The 23658-nt window shown below is 43.4% G+C and overlaps 1 protein-coding gene across 3 annotated transcripts in view; it reads left to right on the top strand.

Moving 5' to 3' along the window:
- The window catches only part of Adamts18 (ADAM metallopeptidase with thrombospondin type 1 motif, 18), a 153145-nt gene that overhangs the window by 55580 nt on the left and 73907 nt on the right, over positions 1-23658 (top strand). For 2 of the 3 annotated variants that reach the window (XM_039097861.2, NM_001191944.1), the window contains 5 exons: positions 13042-13324; positions 15428-15621; positions 15941-16024; positions 17740-17899; positions 19863-19968. In XM_039097861.2, the coding sequence (XP_038953789.1) occupies positions 13042-13324; positions 15428-15621; positions 15941-16024; positions 17740-17899; positions 19863-19968 (827 nt within the window). Of the gene's footprint in view, positions 1-13041; positions 13329-15427; positions 15622-15940; positions 16025-17739; positions 17900-19862; positions 19969-23658 lie in introns of all 3 variants that reach the window. The other variant, XM_039097862.2, reaches the window with a different exon arrangement.

Below are 23658 nucleotides of genomic sequence, written 5' to 3'. Positions count from 1 at the left end.
ATTCCAAAGAGGGTGGGGGAGGGCACTGTGAATGGAGAGCGCCCTACTTTATTCATAAGGTTTACTTTACATCTTCCTGTCACCTGCTTATGCTCCTGAATTATGAAATTGCTTGAATTTAAGCCAGAGGTGGGCCATTCAATCAAGTCCAACCTTTCTACTAAGTAGACAAGAAAATAGAGTTGTAGACAACAAGGTTCTATTCTATTGCCAATCAGTTTTGACCTATTGGGTCATTCTTTATTCTTTCTGTATCCCATTTCCTGCCTCTGAGAAATCAGGGAAATGGACTACAATATCACAAATGTCCTTTAAGCCTACGATTATTTTCCTTGGATTTACCTTAAGGCGGGGGACACAGAGGGGCAGAAGATAAATAACCGATGAAAATTAAGACCAGCTATCTCCTACACGGTGGTCATCTCAGGTGCTCCTATACCACCCGTGGGAGCACTTGGGAGTCCAGTCAATCACATAGCCTGTCGGTGCAGCTACCCAGTGAGTTGACGCCACGTAGTAGACTTCCTCCCATGTCTAACAGCTGGTTACTGGCGAGGTTTCCAGCTCTAGCTGTCTGTTTAACAAATGAATGCTGTCAGTTCCAAGGGAAGCAGGGCAGGGCGGGGCGGAGAGCTTGACATAACCCATCACCACTACAGAAACAAGTGAAAACATATGTCTTCCCAGTCGTGCATCAGCAGGCAGCTGCCTTGGGAACAGGGAGCATCATTGGTTCCTAAAACGATTCTCCAGTATCTTGCAAACATAGCAGATGCTATTTACAAAGTTCCAGCTGAGATGGATAGTGTGTATCAACTCTTTCCTTCTTGAAAAAGTAACTGTTTTCAGGCAGCTCAGACTGCCAACCATGGGAATTTCTGTGCTGTCCAAACTTAGATGCTAAGTGAGTACAATTGAAAAGGCGATGATACCAACAGTCAATTGCCTAGTATCGAATGATGAGGAGTTAGTTTCAATATATCCATGGCTGCCAGTCTGAAGTATGAGTGTTCATCTGAATGAATGTGAAAGGGACAATTTTAAGCTTCAATAGTCAAGCACCCATGTTTGCAATGTTTAGGATTTAAAGAAGAAAACCTGGTGTGTGGGGATGGCATCATAGCAAGACCTGGCAAACCGGATGGTGGGCAATGTGTGCTCATTATGTAAGCTTCTGTCACTTTCGTGATAGTGGCTGGTGGGTATGCCCTTCATTATTCTGGAGGTGTCAGAGGATCCCAGCAATGTGGATTCCATGCCAGGGTTTTCTATAGCATAACTTGGTTCTTGCAGCATTTCAAAGCTTCCTGCTGGTCCCCATTGGACAAGAATTCAGACCCTTAGAGGGCATCTGCCCTAACTGCATATGCCCACAGGATTCTATAGATGCCATCATCCATTCAGCAAAATTTGAGCAACATGCCAAACAGATTCCGTCAAACGCTAAGGCCCAAAATCTTGCCAGGGATTTCCATTACAAGGATTGGGAAGAAACCAAAGAAATAGTAACCCTCCCTCCCCTCATCCAGGGTGACTGGATGGCCTATGGAAGGAATCTGTAAGTCAGGAAGCTGAACCGGAAAGTGGGTGCTTCTGACTGAGTGCTCATGTTCGTCTCCCAGAGAAGCACCACTCCCTAAATGTAGATTTCAATATCTTTATTTTTATGCCTCTTGTCCTAGTTGCATTTCTGCTGCCGTGACAAATACTCTGACGGAAAGCAACAAAGAGGGTTATGAGGGATTTAGTTCAGCTCCTATAACCTATCACTATGGGGAAGGCACAGCAACCATGACGTCACATCCACATGTCACTCCAAGTCTTGCACTTAGCTTGACTTCTCTACTCTTTTTGCAGCCCTGGGCCACTTACCTAGAGAATGGTGCCACCCACAGTGGGTTGGGCCCTCATAATCAATTGACAGTCAAGATGATCTCCCACCGTCATTCCCACAGGCCAATCTGATTTATACAATCCCTCAGTGGGACACCCTTCTCAGGGGACTCTAGGTTGTGTCAAGTGGACAGTTGGAGTTGATGACGGCACTTGGCTAGCTTAGGGGCTGGGCAGGTATGGCTTTTCCTCCTTACTGTTCTCTGTGCTTAATTCTTTCAAAAGGGACTTGTAGGATACGATGTAGCTGTCACAAAGCAGAGCAGTCCAGACTGTATTCTGGAGAACTAGTGAGCCCACTCTCTCTGGTTCCATGGAGAGCCTTGATGTTACTCAACCCCCTGCTGTTCTTTCCTCTGTACCTCTTGGTGTGAAAATATCAAGAAGAGAGAGAAGGGTAACCCTTAGGTTTTAACATCTCTTCACCTCATGCTTCATTTCTGACACAGACCTGCACTTACTTGCCTTTAAATCTTCCTGATTTGTTTGAAGTAACAAGAACCCAATAATTAGGACTCTGGGCTATACGATGCACAGGCCAGACAGTTTACTTTTTTAAAAGTCTGACACTTCAATGGCTGTCTCTTCCCCAGAGTCACAGCCTCCAGAATTGTAATAGGACACATGTTTAAAGCTGGGCAATGGGGTGCATGCCTTTAATCCCAGCACCTGGGAGGCAGAGGAAGGTGGATCTTTGAGTTCGAGGCCAGCCTGGTCTATAAAAGGAGTTCCAGGCATCTAGGGTCATACATCGCTACATCTGTCTCAAAGAAAGAAGGGGGGGGGTGGGGGAAGGGTGTGTAGTCTCTCAGCTTCTGGATATGACTTGGGACTTGAACTGCTGCAGATATGAATTCCTCATCCCAGTAGAAATAAATAATGAGTTAAAACAGTGCATTGACAAGCATGCATTAAGGGCTCTACAATGACTGAATCTTCACCAGTCAGATAGCTATGATCCTACAGCTTTAAGGAGAGGGTGGGAACATGCTCACCTTTATGTCAGGACATGAGTGCTCCATGCGATCAAAGCTATTATGCTGGTTCATTATGATTTGCACTGACTTGGGCTAGAATGAAGTATGGCAGAAGGATAGAGCATTCTTTTGTTCAGGTGAGGGGAGAGAAGAAAGGGAAACCTTCGGGAGAAACACAGAAGGACTCGGTGACTTATTTTCCTTCTCTCCCTTGTCATTGTCAGTAGGACAAGGTGACCTACCCTGCCAAGGTCAGTTTCATCTGGGGTTGCATCTGAGCAAACAACAGACAGAGCGCTCCATGAGCAGGTGCGGGATAGCTCAGCTTGCCAGGTATTCTGTGGAAGGGGCAGACCTTTGGCTGCTTCTTCTGAAGAGATGGCCAGAAGGTGACTCAGAGGCTCTCCTCTATAGTCGAGATCTGCCGCCATGTGCTTCACAGTGCTCTAATGAGTCTAAACTAATGAGTCTCCATGATGCCAGTCAAACCAAATGGGGACATGCCACCTCCTTCCCGTTGAGAAGGAGGATAAGAGATCTGGTCTTCATGATACATCAAGGCTCCATCTAAGCATCTGATCTCCAGAATACTGTGGCTATGAAGTTAATGTCCATAACTGGCCATACAAGACGAGAGACCAAGCCAACCCCTTCCAACCCACTGATGTCCTATTCCCAGTCAAACCAATCAGCCAGGCCGTGAACCCTAAAACCTCCACTCTGACTTAAACTCTCCAAAGTGGAAATATTCATGACTTCTCCATCTTTAAGAATCTCCTGTTACATCTGGAAGATTTCCATTGATCCTTTTCTTTTCAGGTCCCTGTGTTATCTCTCTTAATACACAGAATATTCAAACTGTTCTCCACAAGTCCAGGTCTAACTGGAGAGGAAAACCCTAAGAGTAACATAGCTGGGAAAAGGCCAGGCTAGCAGGTGTGATGCATCAGTCCTGTGCTGCCAGGGAGCAGCAAGATGGGGTGCACAGAGTGGGGGCAGAGGCAGGAGGAGCACCCTAAATTTGAGGCCAGATTGAGCTACACAGAGAAGGGAAATCACACAGAACCACCATAAGAAAAGAATAGAGAAAGTCTGACTTGGATTCTTTGCTCTGTTCTCAAGCTATCAAATATAGTAATTACAGGAATACTGGACATGCGGTACCAGCCCCACCCCATCTCCCACCGCCATCTCTAACACGTTACAAGTCTTAATGCATTTAAGTCTCTTAGGGAAGGGCTATTGTCAATCCTGTCTTACTGACCAGGGACTTGAGTTCAGAGAGGTCCGGGAACACCCCTATGGAGTAAGGGAAAGGATATATATTAGCTCTTTCTATTGTAGAGCTGCTGTGGTAAACTTTGGAGTAACTTGGTCCCCAGTCATGGTGTGGAGCAATATGGCAGACAAAGGGGCTGGAGAGGAAGCTGTTGACATACCCTTTTTAGTATAAAGGTGGAGAGACTGGCCTGAGAGTCTCACCAGAGAGTCTAGTCTTCTTCCTCCTTCCCTGGATGGACACAGTCTTGGGATGCCACCGTTTACAGCCAGTGGCAAGACGAATGGACGTTGGGTCCTTCTGGTGCTATAGCCCCCAGGGTATCAACCATGATCTTATAAATTAACCTCAATGAACTCACATTACAAGAGGTCACGCAGCAGTATACCAACCTGGAAACTGTATGTGTGTGTGTGTGTGTGTGTGTGTGTGTGTGTGTGTGTGTGTTCATGAGGATAGCCTCCTATATCAGCCTTCACCTTCCACCCAGTTTGGGTCATGGTCCCTTGTTGGCCACAGCATGTGCCAGGGACTAGCTGGCCTGTGACCCTCTGGGATTCTGGAGTCTTTGCTATGGGGTCCTGGGATTGCAGCACATGCCTACTACCACACCTGCTTGGTGTAGGTTGTAAGAGAACTCTTCATGAGTAAAATACTTGCTGCCCCAGCATCCAAATCTGGAGATTGTTAATCTCCACCTAAATAGCATTGTGAGTCCATTCCATCCATGTTGAGGTAAAGGGATGGATGGGAAATGCTAGCATTTCATTAAAATATACATTTCCCCTGCCTTCCCCACAAACGTACAGGAGATACTTTTCCCATTTGACAACAACAGGGAATGTTGAATATCTCACCTCTTTTGGAATACATGTGTACACCTGTCAGCCTGTCCAGGTCACCCATCCCACTACCTCCCCATATGTGGATGACGAGTTTCTGTTTAGATGTCCTAGAATTAATGGACTTGTGTAGAGAATGGAGTAAGCTACCCACGTTGGTCATCTTAGGCACAACATCAGCAGGTGTCCTCGTCTTGGCCCCAGCAGTGGTCCAGATGAACCCACTTGTTCTTTCCTGGGATTTAGTAAACAGTTTATGATGAATCAATTCATCACAGTTCCTCATCTCCTTGGGTTTTTTTCTTCAGAGTGACTATCTCCATGTCTGTCTCTGTGTGTGAGTGTGTGTGTGTGTGTGTGTGTGTGTGTGTGCGTGTGTGTCTGTGTTTATGGAGCTTTGTCCATATATACATACATATATGTATGTATGTATGTATGTATGTATGTGTACATATATATGTATATGTATGTAGTGTGTGTGTGAAAGAGAGAGAGAGAGAGAGAGGGAGGGAGGGAGGGAGGGAGAGAGAGAGAGAGAGAGAGAGAGAGAGAGAGAGAGAGAGAGAGACTATTTACTGAAAAGTTGATGGCGTAACACACTGTGGCTTAGGACCAACTTATTCCACCCAGGGAAGCTCTGTGTTCTGGTACTGTTGACATGAAAACCATAAAAACAGCAGCATACACTTAGAGTTTTGGAGCCCATCTTGGGAGCAACAACACTTACACGTCACCTTCCAACCCTGCTATTCTCTTGATAATCTCCCTTAACTGTTTATGTCTGTGTCATTCCACCCAAATCCTTCAGTAAATCTTCCTGCCTCTGGACAAAAAGCCATAAACATCCTCATCCCACAGGCTGTCCTCTGCAGAAGACTGCTGCAACTTTCGCTCTGCAGTCCTGCGTTTCTCTCCTTCTTTCTCCTTGTCCCCTGCCTCCAAATCACAGATTTTTTTTTGTTTCAATGCTGACCACTTTTTCTTAAACCTTTCATTTAATCCAACCTAGGAAATTGCCTTTAGCATGACACTAGACATGTTGGGCAGCAAATGAGTTATCTATGCTTTACTAGCGATGGTTTGGATTAAATGATATATCTTTAAAAGGAGTGACTGTATAGGGTGCTGGAGACTTGGCTCAGGGGCTAAAAGCACCCATTAGTCATGCAGAGGATCCAGCTGCAGTACCCAGCGCCCACATGGTAACGTACAACCATCTAACTGTAATCTAAGGGATCTGATGCCCTCCTCTGCTCTCCACAGGGACCTTACACGCACATGGTGTGCAAGCGGGCAAGAAACCCCTACATACAAAACAATATCTTAAAAAGTTAAATGAATGACAAGCTCAGTTGATGAAACCACATTTTAAAAGTTATTATGGCTAGAATAAAATTAAAAAGTGAAATCGAACTTGATGACTACCAAGGTGAATGATTGATAGGCCTTTACCAATATTTTCCAGCTGGCCTTCTGGGAGCCAGCTGGTTGTACCTGTCAATCACACGTCAGTAAACACTAGTGTGTTTACTAGTGATTCTGCTAGTGTCGTTATGACCATTCAAGAGATTTGCTTAAGGTCTACTCAGTCATTGACCTGTAGCTCTGCATGGTTGTAGCACATCATTAGTCCATTAAGAGGCTGTGTTCTTAGGTTTGGGGTGGGGGCAGGGTGGGTATTTAAAGGCCCAGGGATACAAGTTTAAAAAGGAGCTTATAACTTCCTAACTTTCATTGCTCTCTAAGGCTGTTCATGCCGAGCTATCAAAAAATGAATTAAACTCTCGTCACCACTAATTTTATAAGGAGTCTTCCATTTCTTCTTCTTCTTCTTTTTTTTCTTTTCTATTTATTGGAGCCGGGACCGAACCCAGGGCCTTGCGCTTGCTAGGCAAGCGCTCTACCACTGAGCTAAATCCCCAACCCCCTTCCATTTCTTCTTATCTTTAAAGCTGCTAAGAGAATTGAAATCTGATCTTTGGAGAAAGCACATATGTATTTTCCCTGAAGATTATTTTTATATATATATATTTTATATATTACATTTATAAACAGAAATATAATATATAAACTATGTGTGTGAAATATATGTAATATATAATATACATGCATATGCATACATATATAGAGACAGCTAGTTTTATTGAATAAAGGTTTTGTTAAAAACATGAGCATCTTTTAAAGAGCTACTAATATATTATATTATTTTCATCACAAATTTATTAATTTAACAACCAATGTATTGGTTTTTATTAATTTTGCTTCTTTTTAATTTTTTTTGGACTGAAGTACTGTTTTATATTTATTTTGACTTAGTACTCACAGTTTTCAAAAAAGTTTATTGACTTATATTCATTGTCTAAAGTAAAAAAGAGTAAAGTATCAAAATAGGATATTGGCCTATGGTTAGTATGACTTTATTTTTAAATTTAATGGTTTAATCTGAGTGTTTAATTGAGACAGAGGAAACAGTACTATACCAATTCTTGCATGCTGGTCTTTCTGCAGAGTCCAGTAGGGGGCGCCACTCCTGCTAACATCTCTCCTTTCTCGGGGTAGGGAAGAGACAGTTGGGTATTGATATTTCTTTTTCTTGATTAATTCCATTTTGCTTTGCTTATCTCTTTGTTATTCTGACAAATTCTTCATCTTCCATAGTTTATGACCCTCTTCTGTCCTCTCACCTTTTTTTTTTTTTTTTTTGGTTCTTTTTTTTTCGGAGCTGGGGACCGAACCCAGGGCCTTGCGCTTCCTAGGTAAGCGCTCTACCACTGAGCTAAATCCCCAGCCCCCTGTCCTCTCTATCTAGGGATACTTAGACTGTCTGATTGACTTTGCAGGTCCCCTGGGTCCCGGCCTTCCTGCTTGCCCCCACTTTTTCATTTCTTAGTTCTGTAAGGCCATGCATGCATTCCATCCAGTGTTTAACTGCCTAGATCAAGAAAGATCTTCTGGTCTCAGCAAACTTCACTGTCCTCAGAAAAGCTTGTTGTATACACACACACACACACACACACACACACCACACACACACACACACACACACACAACTTTCTGTTATTTCCACTAGAATCCTAGTCTTCCCTCCAAGAAATACTGCATCCTGCACACTAGTGAATATTTTATTTTCATTCGTAATATTTACTAGCTTCCTCTGTGGGGTTTTTTTTTTTTTTCTGTTGAATTAGAAGCCACAGGGGACCAAAATTCCCCTTATTCACCATGTTTAGGCAGAAGGTTGCATTGACTTAGATAAGTATAAAAGACTTCACACTCTCAACACACAGAGGATTCCATTTAGATGCACTGGACCTGTTTCTTTAAACTATAGTTCGTGTCTTTGCCCAGATTACATTGCTTTTCATCAGACCCCAGGGAAAGAATTTTCTCTTTTTTTTTAATTATCTAGCACAGTGCAATTCTTCTATTTTTATAAAGAATTGTTTTAGACACTTTACACTGAACTGAAGTGTGTAGGTCCAGTGTGTTTGTCCCAATACAGGCCCTTCAGCTGAAGTGGGCAGGCAGCAGGAGACAGATTCACACCCCCTCCTAAAGAAGCGGGAAGGATCCTTTGCAGAGATGTCCACTCAGGAGAAGCTGGAGTCTAGACTTGGGTGTAGAAAAGCATTTTAGACCCAATAGAAAGTACAGTTGGCATTTATTAGGAGGATGTTTTAACATAGATTGAAGCACAGAGAAGTAATGGGGGGAGGGGTACAGCCCACTCCCGTGGGTGTGGGCTTTTTAAAAGCAAGTTCCACTTAAGTATCTGAACAGTACCCACAAACTCAATTTGGGTGTCTTTTAAGTTACATCTCAAAGCGTTGCTAAGAACCTCCCACCCTTCCCTGCCTCTTTCTTGATAACTGAGATTAAAGGAGGGCTCTGGGGGTGCCTTTGATGGGATTAAATCTGATAAGATAAAGCCACTGCCCTTAGGGGGGGCATCATGTGTTGCTTTTACTGTGAAAGGGTTTTTGAGACTCCTGGAAAATTGAAGCCAGGGAAGGACAGAGACCTTCATGGGCAATGTTGCTGTTTTAACCCCCAAATTTACAACATCTCTCTATAAAAGCAACATTGTTTCACACCAACCGATGTCCATTGTGCTGCCATCCCTGCCTCTCATTTAACAAGAGGCTTCAACCAGACTCCAGGGAGAGGAGCTCCTCTCCCTCCCTTGTCCAGTTAGTTGCCCACATCTTTCTCTCCTCTCTCTTGATGACCAGTTTATCGATGTCTCAACATGGAAATGCCCCCTCTGTCTTTGAGCAGCCTAGACTCTTCATGAATTAGAGAGAAAAGAAACTCTCCAAACCGGTCAGTCCAGCCCAGGCTCGTAAGTGACTTGAAGGATATTAGTTAAACCAAGTAGGGAAGTCAGGCAAAGTGGAGGGCTTTTGAGACATTTCTTTTTTTCCTTCAGTAATGTCTCTGTCTAGGAGTGGCTGTAAATGGTGTCTTTTGTCTACATGAAGTTTAGAGGAGGGGTCAGCGTGGCTTGGAGGAGAGTACTCTTCACAGCAAGTGGAGAGCCAGGATTCCACCTACTCTTGCAGCTAGGATTTCTCTTCACTTCCCAACCTGGTTTCCTTCCTTTCTCCTGATGGCCTGCTCTCAGCGTACTCTCCACTCTGACACACATTTGTTGACTAAGAAATAAATATTTGTTGTCTGTTAGCATGCGAAGTACCCTGGGATTTCCTGTGTAGTATGTATTATCACAGATATATTAGATGCGAAAAGACTTGGATTCTATTTCTTTCATTGGAGAGAGATAGGAAGACAACAGAAGGCGTGGCTTGTGATTCTTTGGAAAGGGAACAGGTAGTCCCCTTCTCTCAAGGGATGCCAGAGCTTCTCTGAGGATGTAGCATAGCAGCTGAGGCACCCATGCCTAGCATTTGCAACATTCCACTAACCACCCAGAAGGCTAAAGTAAAGAGTCCGAGGAAGCTCTAGCATAATGTGTGTGGGTCTGAGATACCTACTGGTGGTTATCAAAGAAGTTACTGGAAAATAAATTGCAAAGGAAGAAAATAACTTATGAAGCAGCCAGTTTGTCAGAAAGATGTTCGAAGTGAAAAAAAAGGGGGGGTTGTTGTATGGATGGTAGAAAGCACTATATATGTGATTTATCTTTGATGAGATTTCCAGGTGGTATCAGGGACTGGTAGCAAGGGTCAAGATTAAAGATGGATGCTTCTGGTAGCATTGCTTGAGCTAGGTGCAGGAGGGAAGAGCACAGCAAATGTGTGTCTATCCGAGGACTCTGTCCGAGGGATATGATAGAGTGTTTCTGGAATGGTGGGATTTTGCTTATTTCAGGCTTTGTGTAATTGTGCGTTCATGTGTGAGAGGTTACACGTATGTGAGGCCAGAGGACAATCTCAGCTGTCCTTCCTTAGAAGTCGTCACCAGGTTACTTGAGGCAGGTTATGTCACTGGTGGAACTCATTAGGCAGTCTGACCAATGGGCCCTAGGGATCCTCAGTCTCTGCTGGGATGACCAGGGTGTGCCGCTACGCCTGCTGATGTCGTAATTGGTATTCTGGGGCCCAGACTCAGGTCCACTTTAATGACTGAATTATCTCCCCAGCCCAAGTACCATTTTTTAATACTATTCATTCTCCTCTTCCATAAACTCCAGGAGGATAGGAATGTAGTCTCTTGTCTGTTGACTATGTGTTCCTCTTATAAATGCCAGTGCCTTGAAAGGATGAGGACTTAGGTGCCCAGTTGTGTGCCTGGAGAATGGAGACATCTGTTTTTCTCCCCAGGCCCTAGATATATCAATATGCATGATGTAACCTTTCAGAAGTAAGCAAACTTTTGAGAAGGCAGAAAAAAAAAGATGAAATTATGTATTCTGGGGCTTCTTTTAGGAAAGCATGGCTGAGCTCTGACAGAGAACTAAACTCTGACGTCAGTTGCCCACTCTACACGCCCCCCTGCATCCTAAAACCTGGCAGAGGTGCTGACTGTGTATTTCTGTGTAAGCTGCCCTTGCCCCAACACCCCCACTTACCCAGCCAGCCAACCCCATGCATTGCAATTCCCTTGCGCTGTTGCATGGTGTGTCCCACCTGTTGTATGAGCATGCGTGAGTTCTTTGAGTCAGCGTTGCAGAAGTGCTCCAGCCTAAGCAACACAAGTATTTCATACTTTTGGGTTTTTTGCCTTGTCTTGCAAGGTGGTCAAGGCCAGTCCCTCATTGCATGTGATGATAAGACGGCTTTATACATAGATTCATAAACTGAATAAAGCAAAGAGCAGAAGGGTCGGTGCTATAATGTCCCCATGTCTGAGATTCCTGCTGGTGCTAAGGGGCAGCACCTCTGCAGGCCTCAGTCAGCTCTGGAAACCTCAGTGGGCATGCTCATGGGAAGCCAAGGAAGCCTTGAGAGGCTGCGTACCCAGGGGATGAGTTCCTGAGTGAAGCCTTATTGACATGGCACAGCCTCCACTTAGAGCCATTTGGTGGCTCCTCTTGCAGCCATTCTTGTAAGTATTCTCACCATCTTAGGACTTAGGAGATCAATGCAGGAGGCCTCGTTCTTACTGCATAAGCCAGGAGCTGTTTTTATATTCACCACTCCGTCCAAGTCTCATTGGTGTCTACTCAAAGCCACTCAAGCAGGGATATCCCTTAGCTTGGCCCTTCAAAAACACTTATCAGTCTAGGGCAGTGGCTCCTCATGGGTAGCAAGCCATTTTGGGGTTGCCTAAGACCATCAGAAAACACAGGTATTGTTTAAATTATGATTCATAACAGTAGCAAAATTACAACTATAAAGTAGCAATGAAAATAATTTATGGTTTAGGGTCATCAGAACATGAACTGTATTAAAGGATCATAGCATTAGGACAGTTGAGAACGACTGCTCTAGGGGCTGGAGAGATGGCTCAGTGGGTAGGAATGCATGCTCTAGAAGCACCAGGGCCTGAATTCCAATTACAGCAGACATAGAACAACCTGGATATAGCTTTGTGTACTTGTAATCTAGCACTGTGGGTATGGAGATGGGAAAATTTCTGGGGCTTACTGGAAGCCTTGTTCCAGGTCTTGGTTAGAGACCCTATCTCAAAGGAAGAAGGCAGAAGGATAGAGAACAGTACCTAACATCCTCCTCCATTGGCCTGCACATGCATGCATACAGCACATACACATGCACACATACACATATACACACACATGCACAAGCACACATACATGCATAAACACACACACATGCACACCCACCCACACACCCACAGGCACAAGTATATCCACACACACAAGCACAACCACACACACAAGTGCACACACATGCACACACATGCATAAGCACACACACATGCATACACACAGGCACAAGTACACAACCACATGTACACATACTATATATATATATATATATATATATATATATATATATATATACTAATAAATCAATAAAACAAATGTTGGCAGCCTAGCCAGGTAGCCTAAGGATACATGGCACATTCAGCATGTGTAAGGCCCTGGATTTGAACCCTCTTCTACCATAAAATACATTTGGAAAAATAACAGATGATGGGTTCCCCATGATTAGCATAGATTTAGGAGATAGAGTACCAGCCCACTTAGTCTTTTGTTGTCTCCTTCATAAAAGTGGAGTTATAACAGCAGCATGTAATAGTGCGGAGAAAACATGGAAGAGCAGGGCCAGTAAGACGCCTTAGCCTAGTACATGTGCTTGGCACCACGCCTGATGACATGAGCTCAGTCCGGGACAGGAGGAGAGAACTATTATAAATTGTCCTCTGACCTCCATATACACGAATGCGCTAATATGCGTGCGTGCGTGCGTGCGTGCGTGCTCGCGCGCGCGCACGCACACACACACACACACACACACACACACACACACACACACACACGTAATTTTTAAAAGGCAAACAGAGAGCAAGCATTATGCACAGTGCCTCTTCCCAGGACGTAATCAATGCAAAGATACCAAGAATCAACCCAGGAAAAGGCAACGCATGGAGTCATGAGTGTGCTCTTTGTGTTTGCGTTTTCTAGTCAGGTCTGATAAGGACACGAGACAATGAATTCCTCATCTCACCGCTACCTCAGCTGCTGGCCCAGCAACACAACTACAGCTTGCCTGCAGGCCACCATCCTCACGTCCTGTACAAAAGGACAGCAGAGAAGAGGGTCAGGAGGTATCAAGACTACCCTGCCTCCCAGCGGACATATCCTGGTCACTCCCCAAGTCACACCCCCCCTGCCTCCCAGAGCCAAGAGACAGAGTACCGCCATCGAAGGTGGCAAAAGCAGCATTTTTGTGGACGACGCAAGAAATGTATGTAAGGAGACTTTCCTTGTCCTGTTCTGAAGAGGGCCTCAACGGGTAGTCGTGGGGACAGCCGGGTTCGCTGACGTGGCGGGTCAGTGAGGCTGCGCAGAGTTTGTTCTCGGATGCCGCCTAGCAGAGGGACTGGTGGACCCCGTGCTAAAGGAGTACTGGCTCTCCTAGCTTCTACTAGGAAAGATACGGGTCCTTTTTTTTTTTTTTTTTTTTTGGCCTTATTTTAGTTTAATCTTATTTTAGTTTCTGAGATCTGAGTGTTCCTTCTAGAGACCCAAAGAAGAGACTTCTCAGGCAACCTCTCAAGAGTATTGGCTCTTGACAAGGAGTCGGCAGTGAGCAGAGGAACTCTTAGGCACGTCCTATAAGCCAGTACTGGGAACCTATAATACCAGTGCTTGGAAGGGTGAACCAGGAGAATTATGAGATCAAGGCCAGCCTAACCTATATAATGAGGTCCTGTTTAAACAAACAAACAAAAAAAAATGTGCTCCCATCTCCCCCATGGCTGGGATCAAGCCCAGAGCCTTACATAGGCTCTGTAAAGCTCTGAACCAGACAACCATATCTCCAGTCTGTTTTCTAGACCAGCAAGGTCCAATAGATAAGAGCCAAGTGTAAGTTCGCATTTTCCAACTATGTTCAAAACCACTTTAAGGTAGACATTGTGATGTTTACTCGAAATCCAAGGACTCTGGAGCTGAAGGCAAGAATCAGGAATTTGGAGCCATTTTGGCTGTGTAGGAGACTCAAGTCCAGACTGCCATTAAAAATGAGATTCTGCCATTCAAAAAAATGTCAAAAGCAAGAGCTGAGGAGATGACTCTGTGTTACGAAGCACTTGCTACACAGGATGAAAGCCAGAGCTCAGATTCCCAGCATCCATGTAAAGGCCAGGTTCCCCTCCCCTCAAATACTCTGTGATCTCTGCACAGGAGGATACTAGAAATCGGATCTATTAAGAAAAAAATGCAACTAGACAAACTGAATTGACAAGCTCTGGGTTCAATTGAGAACCCTGCTTCCATGTGTAAGATTGAGATTGATGGAGAAAGATATACCCATTGTCAACCTCTGGCTTCCACACACACGTGCGCGTGCGCGCGCACGCGCGCACACACACACACACACACACACACACAGGCACACACACACACCACAGCCATAACATCTGTTAACAAAATAACAAAAAATTTAAGACAAATTACTTACAGTAACATTAGATCTAACTCTAACATGTAAAACAGCTTCAATTATAAATTATATAACAAACTACTACCATGGGATTGGATTTTCTCTGTCCTGTTATATTCTGGAAAGGTAATAAGTTTACTCTTTTTTTTTTTCCGGAGCTGGGGACCGAACCCAGGGCCTTGCGCTTTCTAGGCAAGCGCTCTACCACTGAGCTAAATCCCCAACCCTAGTTTACTCTTTTAACTCAGTGTCAACTCCAGTAACAAAATTCCCAGTGGAAGTACTTTAATTGTATGTAGATTTCCTAAGATTTAATGGCGGAAAGGTAGAGTTTAGATACTCCATTGCTTCAGGGACATTTGAACTTTCAGGGACCAAGTTAAATAATTTGTTATGTGATAAAGAATCCAATCTTTATGGTCAGCAGCTACATTCTGCTAACTTGGTAGCCACAGATGGCAACCAGGTCCCACACTGCTCAACACAGACAGATGAGGGCTCCCCACACAAACAGGAGCTGGCACAGTTGGTTAGACAAGATAGCGTTTGTGCCATTTCCTTTGGTATTACAGTCAGTGTATCCCATTAAGGGATAAAAAGGAGCCTTTTCTCCTCCCTTCAATGTTTGCTGACCTGCCTTGTCAGCCGACTGAAATTGTAGCTTGTTTTCTTTTATTTCCCTCTGAGCATTTTTAACAAATCTGAATCCACCAATCTGTCCATCAGCCCACCATCGTTCCATGCAGCTAAGAAAGCATCAGGTGATTCTCGGGTGCAAAGTCCCAGGGCAGGTGACAACAGTTACACCCTGTGTCACCTCCCCATTTTCCCATCTCTCTCAGCCTACCTCACCCAGATTTCTTCGGCTGATCTTCCTTCCGGATACTCTTCTGTCCCCCACAGATGCCCCCAAACCTCCTGCAGAAGATGCCTATCTACGTTTTGATGAATATGGAGGCGCAGGACGGCCCAGACGATCAGCCAGAAAGTCTCAAAAGGGTCTCAACGTGGAGACCCTCGTGGTGGCAGATGCAAAGATGGTGGAGAAGCACGGCAAGGATGACGTCACTACGTACATCCTCACAGTCATGAACATGGTAAGGGGCATTGTCAGGAACCCTCTTGATACCCCGAAGAGTGGCTCACACTTAGTCACATTTTTTTTTTAATTGAAAAAATTTGCATCGGGGTTGGGGATTTAGTTCAGTGGTAGAGCGCTTGCCTAGCAAGCGCAAGGCCCTGGGTTCGGTTCCCAGCTCCGAAAAATAGAAAAGAAAAAAAATTTTGTATCATGAGACAGACACTTTTATATCTGGTAAGATTGAAACCTACACCCATATCCGTACATCTGATGGATTCTCTCCATGTACAATTGTGTTGTTAAAATCTTTTATGTGGTTTTAATTGCCCCAACAGGTTTCTAGCCTGTTCAAAGATGGGACCATTGGAAGTGACATAAACATTGTGGTTGTGAGCCTAATTCTGTTGGAAGACGAACCTGTAAGTGGCAAACTTAATTTCTTCCTTCACTTGTTCTGCAGTTGAGGATGCATTTATTGAATACCTCCTGTATACCAATGCACGAAATGGTCATTTGAATCTCATTTTTGAAAGTACAACAACCATCTCACTAGGGAAAGTGCAGTCTAAAAGGAACTCATCAATCCAGGCATTGAGCTAAGTCATCACAAAACAACCCTTTATATATTAATCTGTAATTAATATATTCATAGATATATCAATAGTTGTATGTAAATATTAAATATAATATTGTTGACATGCAAAATGTAAGTACTCTTATATAATCTTGTGATAAAGGTTAATTTGGTCATAGATTTTAGGGTTGGCTGAGCTTTACAGCTCAGATATACCAACCAACACCAAGGTAAATACATAAGCATGTTTTGAGAATTTACCAGAAGGAATCCAACATTAAATTCTTGCAGTAAGTCTATGGTCTCCCAAGCACCAATTTAGGAATGACAAAGAATAAACAAGGAGCCTTTAAACTGCCTTAAATTGATTATGGTGAGGTGCACGGCACAGGAATTGGGCAAATTGCAAACCCAGAACCTATAATAATGTGTTAGACTGCACAGCGCTCCCGGCTCTGCAGTGTTTTGATCTGTAGGCTGGATCTTTCCCTATGACCTCACCAATCAGACAGACGAGTTTCCAAAGCCCATGTCGCTTGTCCTCTTCAACTCCAACCCCAGTAAAGAAGGTGAAACTCAAGGAGTCAGAGAGAAGAAAAAGAAAGGGGATCTAATTGCCCATGTGTGGAGAGGTACAGGGGTTCGTGCTTTGCGAAGTTATCCTGGAATTTTAGAAAGATGTCTCTGTGTGTGTGTGTGTGTGTGTGTGTGTGTGTGTGTGTGTGTGTAACACTTGGGTTTTGGTGTGCCAGTCACAAACTGCTCAAAGATACTGAAGCCAGCAGCACCCTGATTCACTGACAAAATTATTTTCTAAAACATTTAACTTGACCCAACTCATTGCTTTAGCCTAATCAAAGATTTTGAAAAAAAAATTATTGTTTTAGGATAGTTTCTGTCTTGTGTGTGTGTGTGTGTGTGTGTGTGTGTGTGTGTGTGTGTGTGTGTGTGTGTTTTGCCTGCAAGTGTATATGTACATCATGGGTGTGCCTGTTAACAACAGAAGCAAGGAGAGTGTGTTGGGTCTTTGAGAATTGGAGTTTTAGACAATTGTGAGTTATCATATTATGCTAAGAATTATACATAGGCCCTCCAGAAAAGAAGCCAGTGCTCTGAACCTCTGAGCCGTTGTCTCTCTAACCCTAACCCCTTACTCTTGAGGGCTAGTAAATGGTTCGCCACTGGGTAAACTTACATTGTGTTATTGATTGCTTGTAACCTCTTGAGTACCAAACGTCACAGAGAAGTAAACTGTGGATACTGTCTTTGTCACACCTTAATGAAGAAACTATGAAACTTCAATATGAAAAAATATATAAACAATTAACAACTTTATTGTAACAATACAGCTAGAAAGTACATACTGAAAATTGAAGTTTACTTTAAAACTTATACTAACCTAAACTAGATTTTCTTGGTAGATCTTGGTTCAGTGGCTTTTTCTTTTTCTACTGATAACTTCCCCTAGAAACTTGATACTTCTGCATTGGCCTCCACAGCCACACTGATTCCCTCTTCTGTCAAAATCATCACTCTTTAATCTCTGCACCTTTCCCATAGGGAGGATTGCTGATCAATCACCATGCAGACCAGTCTCTAAATAGCTTCTGTCAATGGCAGTCAGCCCTTGTGGGAAAGAACGGCAAGAGACACGACCATGCCATCCTCCTCACAGGATTTGACATTTGTTCCTGGAAGAACGAACCGTGTGACACCCTAGGTATGGTATGCCCAGATCTCTCACACACACCTACTAGCCAAGAGGACAGGATGACAACCTTCTGATGGATTGTGACCCTCTTGAGTCCCATCAAAGGGAGCTGATAGACTCATGTATCACTTACCGTCCACCACACACTCTGAGAACTGTGTCACCAGGTAACACTTCTGCGGCCATCTCAGAGTGTACTCACGGAATCTGAGAAGGTCGTGACATCCCTAGACACTAGTTTCCCACAGACCACCTTTGTATAAACATCCCGCTGTTGCCTGAGGTCATTATGTGCCGCTTCACTATATCTAAGTCTTTGAATTGTGGAATAGCTTCCTCGTTCCACGGTGAGCATGTTCTATTTTACTGGATCCATTGCAGTAGGGAGCATCTGTGTATCAGTCCATTGGTATTTTTCGGTATCGCCCTAGCTGATGAACAGTGAAGTGAAGACCGTCATTTGACTAAATGTGGCTTAGGTCATTCCATAAGCACCATGACCACATAACCGGAAGCTGAAGAAGAAATGTTGGCTGATGTCACACCTCACTGTGTCACTGGTCATCAGTGTCATCTTTGAAGCACTCCGTGCCCTCCCTCCATTTTTTTTTTTATTCACAAGACATCCAGCATAAGAACGGATTCTTTTACTTGCATGCTGTGTTTCCATAGTATTGCCTCTAGTAGGAATTGAACTCTTGGGTTTTGGACAAATTGGGTTATTCACATCAAGGTCTGCAGACTTTTGCTGTAGACGGAGCTACAGTAAATATGCCCTGTTCCACAAAGTGGCAACTACTCACATCAGATATGTTAGCGAGAAACCAGATGCAGACGGTGCATAAACCAGTGAGTGAAGCTTTCTCTAATGAAGTTACGCTGAGGAGACAGCCGCAGACAAATGTATAAACAGAGTCTTGAACACAGCAAGCATGCCACCGGGAATCAATCCCTGATCTGCCCCATAGGTCACTCTCTTTAAGAGCATGTCATGCAGGCTTAAACCTTCACATATGCATAAATATCCAGGCCTAGGACTATGCTACCCAAAGCAAATCGATTCAACTGCCCAAGTCTCGGGTTCTAATTTGAAATTTAGACATGCACATTTCATGTACAGTAAAATATATAGTGTTTTCTGAACATATATTAGAAACACCATATATTAGGGAACACAAGACTTTTTCATATCCAGGCCATAAATAGGTAGGACCTGGACGCAAGACCAGAAACAGCCATCTAGACACCAAGTGAGCTTCGCTGTGAGGCACACATTAACAAGGCCCCCTTTCCTTGTCTAGCATCTCTGTGACCTCTGTCACCTAATCTATAGTCCTTCCTTACCTTTGTCATGTGGCATAAGTAGCATATTAGTTAAGTGATGATGTCACCCATGACATACATGTGCACCTGCATACTAGACTTCCTGGATGATCTCCTGGTTTCATATTGAGATAGATACATCCATTTCAGAAGTATGTATCTAACCACACATGGCCACCAAGCCTTGTTCTAGTGGACATAGCTGGAAAGAAAGACGTCCTTGTGCTCTAAGGGTGATCAAGAGAGAAGCAAGGAATGATGGGAATGATTGTATACTTGTTCTCTCAGGGAGAATGAAGGCCCCTTACCAGATTGTGAGTGGGAGAAAAGTAAATTTGATCTGTACATGTTATCTGGACGTGTTTATGTTTTCTGCATCAGAGAACGATCAGGAAAGAACTAGAAAGTAATCCTACCCTTAGGCAGTAGACACCCTCTTAAGCTAACATTATACCTGGGTATAAGTGTCATTATATCAATTTCTCTTGCTCTAATAATAAACTTAGATAAGTCGTATACATTTTGGGGACAATAAAGGCATTCGTTACTCTTCTGCAAAAGAAGAGAGGAATCTTAAATGTACTAATCCACTAAACTCTGTATGTATATACCCAATTAGTGTTAATGTCTGAAATTGATCTTTCAATAGGATTTGCACCTATCAGTGGGATGTGCAGTAAATACCGAAGCTGTACCATCAATGAAGACACAGGACTTGGCCTTGCCTTCACCATTGCACATGAGTCAGGGCACAAGTGAGTGGCTTCTTAATTCACTACTTCCTATGGAAACCGGCCAAGTAATCCTTGGCCTTCCTCTAATGACTAATATTGATCTAATCAATGACATGGGATTCATCTTGCATAAAGCTTCAAATGGTGGACTCCAAAATGGCATAGAGGTTGACAGAAGAGTCAGTTGATAAACTATTTGCCACACACGTATAAGGATGTAAGTTTGGTCCAAAGAGCAGACATAAAATACCAGCCAACTCTGGTGATGCATGCTTGGAATCCAAGTGTCTTAGTTTCTGTCCTATTCTTTCAGAGAACACCCCGACTGGTGCAACTTATAGACAAAGGCATTTCAACGGCGTAGGCCATGATTAGCACAACAGGGAGCAGGGCAGCAGGCAGGCACAGCCCAGGAGCAGTAACTGAAAGTTTGGATTCTGATTGGTAGTCAGAAGCCACAGAGAGGAAAAGGTTGGACCTGGCCTGGCCTTTTGAGACCTCAAAGCCTGGGAGCACACCTCTTCCAATAAGATTGTGTCTCGTAGTCCTTCCCAGTTAGTTCCCACAACTGGGGACCATTCAAATATATGAATGGGGACCAGGCTCATTCAAACCACTGCATCCAGCAATATGGAAGGAGCCTTAATCACTGTCTTGACATCTTAGACTACTTGAGAAATTCTAGGGTAATGAGAGACAATGCCTCAAACTAAAAGGAAAAAAAAGTACCTGGTACCCAAGGCTATCCCCTGACCTCTGACATATGCATATGCTCATGTGCACACATACACAAACACACACACACACATACACATACACACACATACACAGACATACACACACCACACACATACACAGACATACACACACACCACACACATACACACATACACACCACACACATACACACACATACACATACACACATACACACACACCACACACATACACACATACACACCACACACATACACACACATCACACACATACACACACATACACACACACCACACACATACACACATACACACCACACACATACACACACATACACACATACACACCACTCACATACACACACACATACACACCACTCACATACACACACACACAGACACACACACACACACATACACACACCACACACATACACATACACACACACCTCTCACATACACACACATATACACACCACTCACATATACACACATACACACACATACACACCACTCACCTACACACACACACACACACACACACATACACACCACTCACATACACACACTCAGACATACACATATACACATACACACATATACACACACATACACACATATACACACACATACACACACACAGACATACACATATACACATACACACATACACACACATACACACACACACATTCAGTAAAGACCAGTCACTGACGTTGGCTTTTTTTTACATCATATGTTAGTTATATCATTTAAGGCTTTTAGGTTTGCAAATGAACTGCGCATCACTTAACTGATTCCCTCATCTTCTAGGTTATTTATTTTCATTAAGGTTTTGTTTTGGTGAAGACATTTAAAGCCCATTCTGTGTTTCCCCCTTTGTGTAGTAAGCATTTGCTGCTGCTGCTGAGTCTTAAACGTCCTTTCAGTTTTTAACTTGTATTATGCAGCAACAATCTCTCGGTGCATTTCCCTGGCTGGCCTTGAACTTGTGACCCTCCTGCCTTAGCCTTCCAAGTATTGGGCCTCAGCTACCCCATCCCTAAAGCAGCTCATCCTTTGTATAAAACAAACTAATCATGCTAACATGTAAATGCTCCCCTTACTAGTGCAATGATACACTGAATTCAGTTTTCAAAATACTGGCTATGAAAAATGTGATCATTCTTGCTTATGGGTAACAGTTACCTGGACCCCAAATCTAATACACTAGTTAAGGAAAACACGCCATAGTCTTCAGGTTGCATAAAAGAGAGCTGTTAGAGGTGAGAGAGGAATGGACATTGGGGTGGGAGTTCGATTAGTAAGGCTTTTCCTATGCAAGCTTTGGGATCTGCATTCTACCCCCAGGTGTGGGAATTCGTGCTGGTAATGTCAGGCCTGAGGGAAGCAGAAGCAGAAGCTAGAAGGTGTCCGAGACTCAGTGGCTTCTCAGCAGGGGCTCGTTTATGAGTTCTAGGCTAATGAGAGATGCCTCCTGACAAGCAAAGGTGGGGAGGACCTGAGGAGCCATACCTCAGCTGAGCTTCTGTGCGTACAAGTATGTGTGCGCACACATGAGCGCACAGAATGAACGGACGTGAAATACACTTTCAAGATCAGATCTTGGCATGTGGCCTTTCTGGCAGGAAGTTGGGGAAGCAGATAGATGCTGAGATCTGAGGAGGACTTGTGAAAGGAGCAGGGAAAAAAGTATCTTCCAAAAGACTACTGAATTAAAGTGCTTTTGGCAATGCAAAATTTTTGAAACTCAAAACTGAATTCAAATTGGGTTTTCTTTTGCCCAAAAATTTTCTAGTGAGGCTCTAATTAAGCAGCTTTCCCTGCCCGAGCAATGGCTGTAATCTCCCCGCTCCTCATCGCTCCTTCTGGAACTTTTGTACTTTACTCATAGGCTTTGATGTATTTAGGAAGAGTGTCTTTCAAACAAATACCCTCGGCATCCTGCTTAAGCATAAAGAAGTGAGTTTAGCAAAGCTAAGAATGCAAAAGTGCACTTGCCAAATGTCTTTTGAGGTTAGTAAATCTGCTTTTGGTTACCTCTAAGTCCCAGGGAGTTCACTGATAACCATCCAGTATAGAGCCATCCTCCACTTGCTTGTTAAACTGGAAAGAACACTAGCAAGGAAATGTCTAGATTGTAGGCATACCTCATAGCAAAGTCCTATGAATATAGGTAGCTATATAATAATATTACATTTTCCCCACAGAAATTATAACTGCTTATACAAATGTACTCTTAAGAGGCTGATTTTATTTCTTTAAATGATCGGATTAAGAATAATTTAAATCCACAAGAAATTCATATAAACATCTCTCTGTGGTTTTCCCCTCTTGAAAGAAACATCACAAAATTCGCTTTGTTTCGTGAATATTTTCCAAAGATGGCTGCAGGAGCATTTTGTAGCATTACCTAAGACGATAAGAGACAATGCATTTGCTCTGCACGCAAGGAGACCAGAAACCAATTGGGAACAGTATGTGTGATCTTGAGGGAATCTCAAAGAGGGTTTCGGAGCCGTGGGCATCTGTGGGCCACCTGATGTCATGGGTGCTGAGAACCCCCCTGAGGCCTCAGGAAGAAGAGCAAATGCTCCTAAACACTGAACCATCCCCCAGCCCGCCACATAATGCATTTAAATGAGATCGTAATACTTATTTTCTGCAATGGAATTCATTGTTCTAATGTCATAGAAAGGATGGTGTTCAGAAATCATTTATGGTGCTAACAGGCTCTCTAGCAGGCCGAGTTCGGTTTCCTCTCAAAGGTTTTGAGTGATTTTCATCTGTTACTTTGTACAGATCTTTAGTTCTATGAGGGGGTTCATTATAATTCGAATTAGAGAGTCTAGCTAATCAGTTGACCATCTTTTGAGGGAAGATTTATATGGTGTTAGCTTTATGAGCGAATATCCACAAAGGGATATAATTTTTATAATATTTATAATTTTTACAATATTTATAATTTTTATAATTACCTTCTCTTGTGCCTAT

This window comes from Rattus norvegicus, chromosome 19 (genome assembly GCF_036323735.1).
Source record: "Rattus norvegicus strain BN/NHsdMcwi chromosome 19, GRCr8, whole genome shotgun sequence".
In the NCBI taxonomy this organism is placed as follows: Eukaryota; Metazoa; Chordata; class Mammalia; order Rodentia; family Muridae; genus Rattus; species Rattus norvegicus.
This window is presented reverse-complemented; position numbering and strand designations above follow the sequence as displayed.